The sequence below is a fragment of the Pempheris klunzingeri genome, chromosome 18 (genome assembly GCF_042242105.1).
Source record: "Pempheris klunzingeri isolate RE-2024b chromosome 18, fPemKlu1.hap1, whole genome shotgun sequence".
In the NCBI taxonomy this organism is placed as follows: domain Eukaryota; kingdom Metazoa; phylum Chordata; class Actinopteri; order Acropomatiformes; family Pempheridae; genus Pempheris; species Pempheris klunzingeri.
In genome coordinates, this window is record NC_092029.1 from 2,416,666 (window position 1) to 2,429,565 (window position 12,900).

The 12,900-nt window shown below is 42.9% G+C and overlaps 1 protein-coding gene across 1 annotated transcript in view; it reads left to right on the plus strand.

The window, feature by feature from the left end:
* cfap61 (cilia and flagella associated protein 61) overlaps positions 1-12,900 on the plus strand; it is a 35,561-nt gene that overhangs the window by 11,672 nt on the left and 10,989 nt on the right. Inside the window, exons 15-18 of the mRNA XM_070849848.1 lie at positions 3,912-4,039; positions 7,913-8,005; positions 8,725-8,893; positions 9,376-9,553. Of these exons, the coding sequence (XP_070705949.1) occupies positions 3,912-4,039; positions 7,913-8,005; positions 8,725-8,893; positions 9,376-9,553 (568 nt within the window). The remainder of the gene's footprint in view (positions 1-3,911; positions 4,040-7,912; positions 8,006-8,724; positions 8,894-9,375; positions 9,554-12,900) is intronic.

Sequence of the window (12,900 nt, forward strand, 5' to 3'; positions counted from 1 at the left end):
TTTATTCTATTTAGCCTACCCTCATCAATATAAGTGGGGTGGACAAAATTATAGAAACACCTGCCAGTATAACACAGTGTCAGCTATTTCAAACAAACTAACCAACAGAGGAAGCTACAGACCAGCAACTCCCATGATCTGTGAGGTAAAATTCCTGTTTTTATGAATGGAGTCTGGTGTGTTTTTACAAAGAGTGATATAACAACTGATCTTCCAGGTCTATCTTACTCTGACCTACTTTGACCTACAGTCACCTTGTAGTGTTTTTCTAACTGATTTTTCCGAGGTCAAGGCTGAATTTTGAACATTATTCTACCTCCATATCTTAGATTAATGATTTCTTTCATGATATTTTACACAGAAAAGCAGGTATAGGCAGGACAGACAGTCATAACATTAGCCTATGTGTTGTTAACCAGCAAAATAACTCTGGTATTTTTAAACCAGGGCCCTATTTTTACATGTTCTGCCAGGTAAAATCCCTGTTTTAGTGAATGTAGTCTGGTGTGTGTGCAGAGAGCGATATAACCAATAGGATCTTCCAGGTCTCTCTCTGTAGGGATCCTTTCCATGATGCTGTCACACACTTAGAATAACACTCTGAGCCTGTCAGTGGATCAAACAAGCTCTTTTAGTGGACCTACTTTAGGTGCAGTCGCTTTTTCTTCAGTCCTGAATCTCTTAAATCTCTCAAAGTGGTTTTTAGTAACTGGGTGTCTCTCTCTCTCTCTCTGATGTTTATTCCTTGTACTAACTCAAATAGATTGTGTAGATTGTCTTTCTTATTTATTAAAAACACCAGGAAGCAGGTCAAAGAATGAGAGTAACAGGTGATGATGAGCCCAGTTCTGAATGTTTTCTTCTTCTTCTTCTTCTGCTTTAATTCCACCATGAGTCCCGTGTCCTGGCTGATCTCAGTGTAGGTGTGATTCATTTTAATGTCCTGCACTTCAAATATTTACCACACGTACATCAGAGCTCTTTTGACCCGAGGCGTCACCGTGTACACTCACATGTTCATTTCACTCCATCAAGCCCAGTCCGCCCCCTTCACCCCGGCAACACAGCAGTCATGATTTCCAGGCTCCTGTGCAGATAAGAGCTTCGCCTCCGAGCTTCGCCTCTGCCTCCTGATGTCAGCCTCGGCATGATTAATCAAATTTAAAGCACCTGTTCCCTCTCTGTCAATACAGGATCATATTACACAGAGCCGCGGACATTGTGTTGAGGGAAGGTGAGGCATCTCCAGCGTGATAAGCGCCGCCGCACCTGCTCCACCGCACATGCAGATGATTCCTCTGAATACCTCATCTGGTTAATTCCTGCAGAATTTAGATGGATGACTAATAACAAATCCATTGTTTTTACATATAGAGCAATCCTCCTTTTACATAAATGTCAGAGTACAGCGGTTACATTAGAAAACAAGTGTTTGTCTGATTCGTTTTGTAGATCTTGTTTTGGTAAAAGTGTCATAATGGACGACGTCTAGTGAAAATAATAACCAGCTACATGTTTCTATACATAAATCTCTAGCTCTGCTGCTAGGGACAAAATTCATCGGCACAGTTGGTGAATCCTGAAGTGAACGGCTTAATGTTTACGGCGTTTAGTGTTTTTAATTTGGAGCTCTGTGAGCAGATGTTTCAGACCCAAACTAGTTCAGTTCTCTCTCCTTGTTTTTCACAGGCCACAGACACTCCAACGTCCAGCTTTTAATCAAAAATCAAGCATTTCCTAGCGCAGTTGTTTATCATTTACACTGATGAATCAGCCACAAAACCAACAGGATCTATTTACGTCCACCAGCCTGTGCTCTCTAAATATCTCCTCAGTCACAGCTCCTGATCTCTCATCAGGTCTTTGCAGGTCACTTCTGCCCTGACAACAAAGCAGCTTTCCCAGTTTTGACTGTGAAACAGGAGAATTAAGATTAAAAGTCAGCACTGAAGCATTAGCTGCCTTTCTTTTATTGCTACAATTAAAAATATTTATATTTCTCAGACACACATAAATTTATCATTTAAAATAACCATTTGTTCCTTTATTTCCCAGCTAATCAAAGCCTGAGCCGCAGCATCCCTCAGTATGTGACAGATGTCGGGTGCACAGGCCCTTGTGGAAATTATTTGAATATTACACAAAGGTTAATTTCACCCTCGGGTTTACCCCTTTTTCGCTCTATGCTGTTTTCATCCAACAAGGTGCATTGTGGGGCCAATCTGCCTAATTATAGATGATGAAGGAGCCATTAGCTGCCTCAGATCACAGGGCGAGGACCAGAGACGCTTGGCGGTGGTGGAATCAGGGAAATTAGAACGCGCTGTTCTACTAATTCCTGTGGGACTGTTTTGTAATTATTGTTGGAAAGTGCTCCTTAACTATCAGGTCGCATGTTTGATCCCTGTGTTTCCACCTCGTTTCAGTCTGAAGCTGCACTTTGCCTGCAATTCTCCGATTATTCCGACCGGTTTATTCATTTCTTAACATGTGAATGCAGAGCAAACACCTGAGAGGATGAAAGTACACAAATCATACAGTTTAGGAAGTGAATGATTGCAAAAAGAGAATCCCAGTGTGTCGGGTGTGAAGTGACAATCACAACGTTCATTTCACTGGACAAAGTGTAGAGCCTGGTGTCACTGCCATGTTGTCTCGAATGGGAGCTCTGAGGAGCTGCATCAGCTTCCTCTGCCACAGAACAGGACACTAGATTCTTTTGAAGGGTTTGTGCACAACACCAAGTGTCAGGACACACTGGGGGCCAAATATACCTTCTGGATGAACCACGCACATGCTCCTCCTCATTATGTCGATTAAAAAACATACTTCAGGTGGCATAATGTCTCTAAAACTCCTGAGTAGCATATAATCATAATTTTAGAAGAGACCGTAGACAGTATAGGCTTGTAAAGGCTGTTTTCTGATCTGAGCTGTCCAAAAGGTCTCCGTCGTGAGTCCAATATTTTAAGACGAAAGAAGACTTTGAAAGCTTTTTTTTTTTTGTTTTGTAGAATTTACATTAGGACATATTTTTAAATGCATTTGATAAAAATCCTTAACTAACTTAACAGCCTGTGTAAGTCTTGTTTTTGCCGACTGTACAGTGCTGTAGTGATGTACAGGCGTCCTCCAGGAGCAGCAAAACACCGCCCTTCTACCTGCTACCTGTAAATATTTACTCATCTCATACTTGAGTGAAGTGAAATGAGTGAAGAAACACAGGATGTAACAAGCAGACCTGTGCACAAAAGAAAATTAGCAACTCAAATGATACTTTCATGTCTGACGCACAGAAAAGAATCAGTTTATTTCCAGGCGTTAAGTCGAACCGCAGCGTCTTGGGTTTGGGGGTCTGAAGACCTTTCGGAAACCTCTGCTGCATGTCATGTCGTCGTTTCTTCTGTCTTCTCCCTTCTGTCTATCTGCTGAAGCCATTAAAATATCCAAATTCAAAGCAGGACAAGATGTTGGAGGAAAAAAGGTCTCCAGAAGTTCAAAGGTACAAAAAAAACTCCTCCCTCTATTCACAGTGTTTCAGACAAAGTGTATCTACTAAATCTTACAGCCACTGGTCCTTTTGCCAACCACCTGTTAAAGGTTGGTAGTTTTATTCGGCACAAACCTTTGTTTAAACAGACTGTGAAGGTTTTTTCCTGAAAGCTGCTCGTCAGTGGGCAGATTAAGTGCTTCAGCAAGAAATGGTTCCTACTTCATTCTGTGGTATTCAAATGGGAAAAAATTGGACATATCGTTTTGCAATGCTTTTAGTGGGTTAATATTTAAGGGTGCGCGCATTTGATGGCTCATTTAATTTTCAGGAAATAGCACCAGTCACTTTGGGAGGAACAAAAGCCCTGCAGGTTTTAGCGAGCCTCTCTGACGGTCTTCTCTCTCTCTGTTGCTCTCAGGCACCGTTTGCTCTCAGCCTCATCAGCAGAAAGTTAACCATGGAGCCAAAGGTCACCATTAACGCCAGGATCGTGGTGGTGGGGGCGTCAGACACAGGTTTATCTTTCCTTGAGGTGCTTTGTGTCTGGTAAGATAAAGCTCCTCAGTGTCATCTTTCTCCCATATGTGCAGTAGACTGTGTATACACTGGCCTTTACTGAATTAGTGGCAGCAGTGACAAATAACATCATGATTCTTTCTCTGTAACTACGGCCAGATTAACCTCTTAAGGGGCCCTGGGGCAGAAATTTGCTGTTGGGCCCCTATTAACCCCCCCCACACACACACACACACACAATTACACACACACACACACCTCTTACCATCTGTGCATTGTGTATGTACCTAACCTTGTCTCCATGTTCCCATCAAGAACAGTGCACAAATATCCATTAGAGCACCAAATGTGTATTAATCCGCTGCTGAAAGTAGTCCCCAGCAACGTTTTTTAAAGATGATGATAAACAATGATTAGTAAATTACAGGTTACAGTTGGGTAAGAATAAGGCTGCAACAGCGTAAAAAACAATCGAAGCTTTTCACTAAAATCTGATAAACTTGCACGAGAGGAGGTTTAACGTTTAAAATGACTGCCTGGCTCCCAAAAACCAAGAAGGCATGTCCTGGGAAAAAAAAAAAAAAAAAAAAAGCCAGTCCACAAACCCACAGGTGACGTCACGTTAGCTCCGTCCACTTAGTTGTTATGGTTTTCTCTCTTTTTTTAGACTTCCTTGGTCCTGACAGCATGCAAACTTATTTATTTCTATTCATTTAGCATTTTTTCGTTTAGTTTTAGTCAATTCACTTGAATTTATTAAAAAAGGATCCATTTTTAATTGTGCAAGTTCTGATTTCTGCTTGATTTTAAATCTGGATGTATCATTTTACACCTAGTTTTCAGATCTAATCTTAGATTAAGTAAAGCCTTGTTGGTGTGACCCGGTCTTAAAGTTGTTTAAGTATTCACGTGATCATGTTTGTCACAGATCCTGATGTAGAAATACTCCCCAGAGACCCTGAACCTGGGCAGAGGAGTCCCACACCGAGGCTTCTCTTTCTTTTCTTTATCGCCCTTTAGTCCGGAGCTCCAATCTCTGGAAATGTCACTTGACTCCAGGTCGGACGTCTTACATGTTTGCCTCCGTCCTCGCTCTGTGAGATTAACTGCTCCAGCAGATAATAAGAAGCACAATGCTGTTGATTCAGAACCGGCCGATAGCTGCCAGGCAACCCGGGTCGTTGTTTTGAGGGAGTGAGATCTCACAGCTCTCGGTGCTGGCGAGGCTGGCACGGCGGCGATGCCGGGGTGGGCGCATGCAGCTGTCTGAGGCCTGGCATTCAGCAGGGCCAGTGCTGGCCCCCTTTAATTAGCCACTCCACTGTTTCCCCCCGTCAGGGATCTGCTGCAGCGATCTGTGTTTGCTGTCACTAATGAGTTGACTAATGAGGCAGTTAGTGTCCGCTGAACTAATGGTGAGGCAGCGACGCATTGAGAGGGTGAATGATGGGTCAGTTGCGGCCTGCTGGGGCCCCCTTATCAGCCGTGGCCAAACGTCCATCCCCCTCCGACCCCCCACCCCAACACAGCTTTCCATGTGCTCATTGAATCCAGCCCAGCAGCACCACCACCCCCTCCCCAACTCCATTACAGGCTGGGACGGGGTCAGACAGATAAAGAGCTCTGCGGCGGCTCGGCCCTCTGCTCGCCGCGGTCAGGCTGCAGGGTCACCGCGGCCGTCTGTCAGCGGCTGATAACACAGCAAATTCAGAGCTCCTGATTCAGTCGCATCCAGACTCCAATAATGGGCCTTAATGCCTCGGTGCTGCGGCATAAATCCACCTTCTGGCACAGATTAACAGGGAAAGTTTGACTGCAGTCATTGTCTGGCGTTCGATTATTATTTGCATGTTCAAAATCAATGAAATGAGGCTCAGAAGTTCACTTGATCCGTCTGTTATCTCTGGTTTGGTCGATGAATCCCCAGATTTCATTGGAAAAACATCCTCAACGTTTCCATTCTCATGCAGGCTTATTCTCTATCTTCAAGTGAGTACATGAGTCCACTGTTCAGCCCACAGAGAGTGACCCGATCATTTTTAGTCATTAAAGTTATTTATCAAGCTGCTTTTCTCTGTTTTTCTATTTTAAATTCAATAGATTTGGATTTTAGACCTTTGTTGCTACAAAACAATCAGTTTGAGGACTTCAGCTTTGGCTCTTACCTTCAGAAATGGGCTTTTTTTTTTTTACTTTATGGGTTAAAAGATCAATCAATCAATAAAAAAACTCAACAGGTTAATAGATAACAAGCTGTTGTTGGTTGCAGCTTTAATTTGCACAGATTGTTTTACAGTCCCACTAGAAAGAAAGGAGTGGAAACATGTGATTGTGACATCAGTGTGTATGATGCAGTTCCTTCTCTGGAAATTTACCTTAGAGACAATTTATAGAGCAAATAATCCCATGGGACGATGGGACTGTATGTTTTTGGTTGAATTAAAATACTTCATTACACCGATGATCCCCTATTCACATTAAGTACTTTGGATCTTTCAAAATTGTCCATAGAGGTCTGATAGGTTTACCTGTTATATCTATTACACATCTCTGTATGTCCCCATATTGTCCAAGAGTGAGTCATCCAGCCTAATCCCGTTGGTTCTCCAGTGTTTTGGTGTGTGTTGTGCAGATCTGTGCCGGCGAGCGTTAATTTAGCAGGAAGCTGAGATAAGAGCAGCGCAGGAGGTGATCGGAGGCGTCGGTGTGATAAGGCACCGCGAGGAACACACTCTGCCATTCAGTGGGCGAAGGAGCCGGAGCTGCTGTTATCAGCTCTGTAATGCCCTGTAGGCCGCCACAAAAGAGGCCATTTGCATCACAAGAGACGGCGTACACTGAGGACAGTGAACACACCGGGGCCGAGCTGCTTCATGCTCAGGGAGCACAGATGCACCAGTAGGCTGCACAAGCTCAGCAGTGTAATGTTTCTCAGGATGTTCAAATGTGTGAATATAAGCAGGCAGTTCAGCTCCAACGTGGAACTCAAGGCCAATTTATGAGCTTCTTTTCCAGAGCTTTCAGCTGCATCTCATGGAACATTTTCCTTGTCGAGCTGGAGAACAACAAGCATAGACATCCGGTAGTTCAGTGTAGTTTATTTTACGTTACGAGAGGGGAGACCAGCATTCACACACATCTACCAAACAAAATAAAATATGTCCAAGAAACCAATAGAATATGTGCATCAATCCCATTGAAATGAACAGCAAGTAAATAAATTCATGAATTCTGTACTAAAAGTAAGAGCAACAGTTAGTTCCTCCTGCTGGGGTGTCACCAGACTCCTGGAGGGAAGCTGACAGGACAGTGAGGGAGATGTTAATCAGACTGTCTGATCACCTGAGCAGGTGTGCTGGAGGTGTGCGGGACCTTTAAACATCCCAATGATGGCAGTTTGTCTTAACAACATCTCAGTTCTGGTATCTGTCCTGTTCTGCTCTCTACACACAGACTGCCGTCTAACAAACACAGGCTGTCGAGGACAATTACTCACTAATTTTAGGTTTGAATCCAAATAAACTAAATTCTGTTTTGCTCGTATGAAGAGTCGACTTCTTCCTAGCCAACCTCTGATGGAGCTCAGCTTCTCATTTAAGATGTTTTATCCGAGCTCATTTATTTTCAGCACTGATTGTATAACCAGGAGTCATTTCTAAGGACTGCAGAGGCCAAGCATCTTAGCAGATGTTTCACAAACTTTAGTTTAGTTCATATTCTCTATTTTCCTCTTGAGATCGGGTGTTAAAAGTGCTGTTGTACATCACTTGATGGACAAGGCAGCTGTTGCAGAGAAATGTCCTTCCCCAGGAAACGTTCCTCTGAGACCGCGTCCTGCCTGCATTCGCTGCATTGTGTGGAAAAAAACATTCATGCTTTCCGGTGTTGTTTGTTCCCTCGTAGCCCTCACCTGAGGTTCAACAACCTGACGCTCATCTCCACACACGGTTTCCCCAGCGACTGCAACCATGAGGATGCCGGCTTTCTGTCTACAAGGTGAGTGAACGGACCAGCAGCACACATGGAAATGGAAAATGGTATCTTATATTGAGTAATTATATGTATTTCAATCATCATGGGAATTTTTGACAAAATGTTTCATCTGTGTGATTAAAGTCCTCATTCACAGCTACACTAGTTTTCTCCAACAACTCGTCCAGTTAATGTTTTTAATGCGGTGGTAAACAGGTAATAAGAAATGTGATCAAACTGTTTCTCCTGCCTCCACTCTGTAGTGAAAATGTGATGTGATGTTTTAAGTCTACAGCTAATATTCATATGTTGACATGCTGACATTTAACACGTGTTTAACATGTTCACCGTCTTTGTTTAGCATGTTATGGCACTGACGTTTGTTAATTAGCACTAAAAACAAAGCACGGAGCAATTAATTCTCTGGGCAGCATGACTGTCTGAACCACGTTTCATTGAAATCCACCCTGCAGTTGTTGAGACGTTCAGCTGAAAGCACAAATATGAACCTCATAGTGTCACCAGAGGAAAAAACGTCAGCAGGATTCATCATCTGGGGACCCTGATTGTCTGAGATGTTGAGTTATATCACGGGAGAAGTGAAAACTTTGACCTGCTGCTGGTGGTAGAGGAACAGTCAAAGATTACCAAAGTCATGAGGCTAAAACGTTAAAAAGAAGTTGTCGTTACAACCGTAGTCTTCTACGTTTCTTAATCTACTCAGTCTTCCTCACATGCTGCAGTCATGCACACAGCACCAGAGACTTCGACCTGCTCCCTCTGCGTTTCTGCCTCGAGGTGGTGACGGCGAAGATGGTGGGCATCAACAGGAAGTCCAAATACGTCCTTGTGTCTGACGGGAGGAAGGTGCCCTACGATCAGCTCATGCTCTGCACGGGCCTGCAGTACCAGGTGAGACCGAGCCAAGTGGTCCCTTCACAGTACAGATGTTATAATGTAGAGCTGACACATGTGTCCTGTGTATGTTCTGTGTGACACACAAAGATTGTGTTAGATACCACATTCTGCAAAATTAAATCCCTGTTTTAGTGAATGTAGTCTGGTGTGTGTGCTGTTTGTGGTTAAACCAAAAGGATCTTCCAGGTCTCTCTCTGTAGGGATCCTTTCCATGATGCTGTCACACACTTAGAATAACACTCTGAGCCTGTCAGTGGATCAAACAAGCTCTTTTAGTGGACCTGTTGTCCTGAAGGATTTTATTGCAACCATTGCAGCCTCTTCATGGCTGAAAAATATGTAAAAATAGGGCCCAGATTTACAAATACTGGAGTTATCCTGTTATCCCTGAGCTGTTTTAGCTGCTTATAAGACACTTTAGGTGATATAGTCGTCCCATTATAAATCAAATCTGTGTGTTTCATGCGATGCCGTAGGTGCCCTGTCCTTCTGGTGTGGATCTGAGCCAGCCCATCACAAACAGCCAGCTGCAGGCTCAGTCCGCTCACCGCAGATACACCGGACCCGTCCCGTCCAACCTCTTCACCCTCAACGACCTCTATGACTGCCTGGCTGCCCGCCGCTGGCTCTGTGCCAACTTTGTGGAGCTGGAGAGTAAGTGAACACACACACACACACACACACACGCACACATAGAAATTCATCACAAATGAATCTGTAGTAGTATGTCATTACTCAGCCAGTCAGCACTGAAGTGCTCCGGTATAATTAGCAGCTAATTAGCTGCAGAGAAATCTTTCATCTCTGTGAATCAGGTCGGCCTCTTCCATCCATTTTCCATTATCATATCACTTTCTGAGAGCCGGGCTTTTCAGAGCAGGAAAAAATACACAGTGTCATTAAGCAAAATTAATCTGCTCTCTGAAGGAATTGTGCAGTGATCTAGAGTGAGGCTTTTATACATACTAATTAGTTGATCCCAGTCATGAAGGAAACCCATTAATAAATGCAAATTGCAGTGGCAGACTCAAGCAGATACCATGTTTATTTACATATTCTAATCATAAGAGCAAAAAAAGAGAGAGTGGATATAAAGTCTAGCGTTAGATTAAAGCAGAGTGCCGTCATTTCTGTTCTGTTTCAGACAAACACCTCAAAAATACAGAACCTTCTCAAGACTTTCTGATTTCCTGTCTGTGCACCCATTTGGTCCTGCTGAGGACATAAATCTTTAAAAGCACCTCACTGACATTTAGTTTGATTCCTAAAGAGACTCAGTAGGTCCCTAAAACAGCTGCTCACGCTCCTTTTTCACTAACAGGAGGAAATAGTGCGTTTGTTGGAGCAGATTTAAGCAGTGGATTAATGCTCATTTGGTCCTTTAGAGAGTGTTTGTGGCAGCAGGATGGTGTGAAAGTCAGAATGGACTACAGTGTGTGTGTGTGGTGATGAAGGAATATATCACACAGTGAGGCTCAGTGATGTGTTTTTAATAGTTTTTGGACAACAATGGAGCTCTGAGGCTCAAAGAAAGAAGATATCATCAGGCTGTGATACACACAACGCTTGTTAGTGGATACATTCAATATAAGATAGTTGCTTTTGGTCTTTTCATGGGATTTGATGACCAGACGTGTCCTTTAATGTGATAAAGAAACAAAAGTAAAACCAGCTTGTCACAGGATGCCACAGTGATTTGTATGGTTACATGACATGAGAGAAGTGAGTTGTTGCAGATTTGTTCAATTTACCAAAAAAACGTTTTGATGAAAAAGTGAGTTTCTGGTTCTGGGGAGTGAGGAATACTAAAACAGACTGTGATAACATCTCTGTCTTCATTCTGATCTCAACTAGACACCTGTAAAGTGTTGTGGCTTCCTCCTGAAATGTTGCAGCACCACCACGGTGAAAAGAAATAAAAACCTGCCACGGACGTACATCCAAAACACGCACAGAAACTCACAAGACCAAAACAATAGCAGCCGACGGCGCTACAGCTGGTAAAAACATTTAATAAAAAACAACCTTCTAGGACCTGACAGCAAAGTGAAACAGGAGGCAATCAATGTCCTCAAAACCAGCCAGTGAATTGAAGAAAAACTCGATGCACACTCCTTCGCGGAGGTCCAAGGCCTTTACTACAGTGAAAACAAGACCAGTTTGTATTGACCGCACACCAGCCTGCTCCTGATAAAAGCTCTAACTTTTGTACTTTAACAAAGCTGTGCTCTGCCTTGATCTTTTTACGGTATTCATGTCTGCAGACGTGTTTCCTTGGGTGCTTCTGGTTGCGGTAGGAGGGGTGAACACGTGAAATGAGCAGTGGGATATAGATTTATTGAAGAGAGAGGCTGTGTGTTCTGCTGGCATTGATGGTTCTCCTTCAGCACCACGGACAGAGACGCTGAGCAGCAGCCAGTAAAAACACTGCTACTCCACCCGCTGTGTGCTTAGATCATTTACTCAACTAAAAGTACTAAATGAAATACTGGATCATTTCACCATGAAGTGAAACCTCTAGGAGTCTAGAGGGGAAATGTCTCTCCCAGTGGAACTGCTAGCAGCTCAAGATCCAGGCTGAAGGTTGTTTTTATTGTCTCCTGGGAGAGAAAGTCCTCTTGGATTGAGGACCGCTTAAAAAAATGCCAGAAAAAGCTCTGGCGGTGTCTGACTGTCAGCTGTGGCTCCTCCTCCTCCTCCATACGGTGTTCTGGCTCTTACAAGTAGACCCAAATGTTAAAATCGATTTAATTACAGCGAAGAAATCTGCAGTTCGAACAACAGCGGAAACACTGAGGAAATTAAACATAGTTCATTTGCATATACAACCCTCATTATAACCATGTAAAGGTGGATGAATATCAGCAAAGTTCCCCTTTAACTGATCATATACAGTAGAAAAAAGGAAATGAAGAAAGCTCTGTGCTAGGTGAGAACAAGCTGACCCATAAATCATCATCATCATCATGTGGATCAGCTAAAAACACGACACCATCCACACGGTGAGGTAAATGAATAACCGCCGCTGCTTCTCCCGTCTCATTCCTGTCCCTCTACATTCATACATACATGGTGAGTGCAGTATAGTGAATACACAGTGAGAATATCAGAATACAACTATAAGAAAAGCTGTTTTGTTTTAGGAGGATCTGGATTCACATAACTAACAGTGAACATTTAACAACAAGTATTTTGTCAAAGCGTCTCAAAGTCCAGAGGAAACCCTAAAACTTCACAAAACCGAGTTTATTACAGCTTGTGTAGTTAAGAGATTGTGGCTGGAGATGATTTTCCTACTGATACAGTATTCCTAAACAAGCATCCACATAATATAATGACAAACAGAACAATGAACATGAGGGAAAAATGTTAAAATACATGTACGTATGTGCACAAAGCAACAACTACTGTTAAAGATTATACACACAAACAAATATAATGTGCAATTCAAATTATGTTTTGTGCGAAAACCTCCGTTGTGTAAGCAGCTCTAACAAAACACCATGAAAGTACACGAGTAAAACCCATGCACGTATTAAATCTGGGTTTTTGTTGTCTTTCTCTGGCGGCCCATTAGCATGACGCTGCTGCTCCAGGCATTGTGCTGCAGACATAATAATAATGATCAGGGACAACTGGAGCACATGCTCTCATTACTGTACATCGGAGTTTGTATGTTCGCTAAAATGTCAAGAGGCTTCTCTGAAGAGCGTGCATCCGGAAAAAAATCCCATTCAGATTTATAGATCGACATTATTTAATTGGTATTTCTCTGCGGTTCACAGTTCAGGAATCTGTGGGCTTCTCGTAAAGCATCCGTGGCTGTTCATGTCCTCTACCAAGGCTGTTTGGGAAGTACAAACTATTGTTGGCTGGAAAATCTAGGATTGAAAAAGACAAATAATATAAATATATATTATATATTTAGAAATGAACGCTTCATGGTCACTGCTCACTTCTTTGGTATTTGAAATATTATAATTTTGTGGGGTAAACATCCA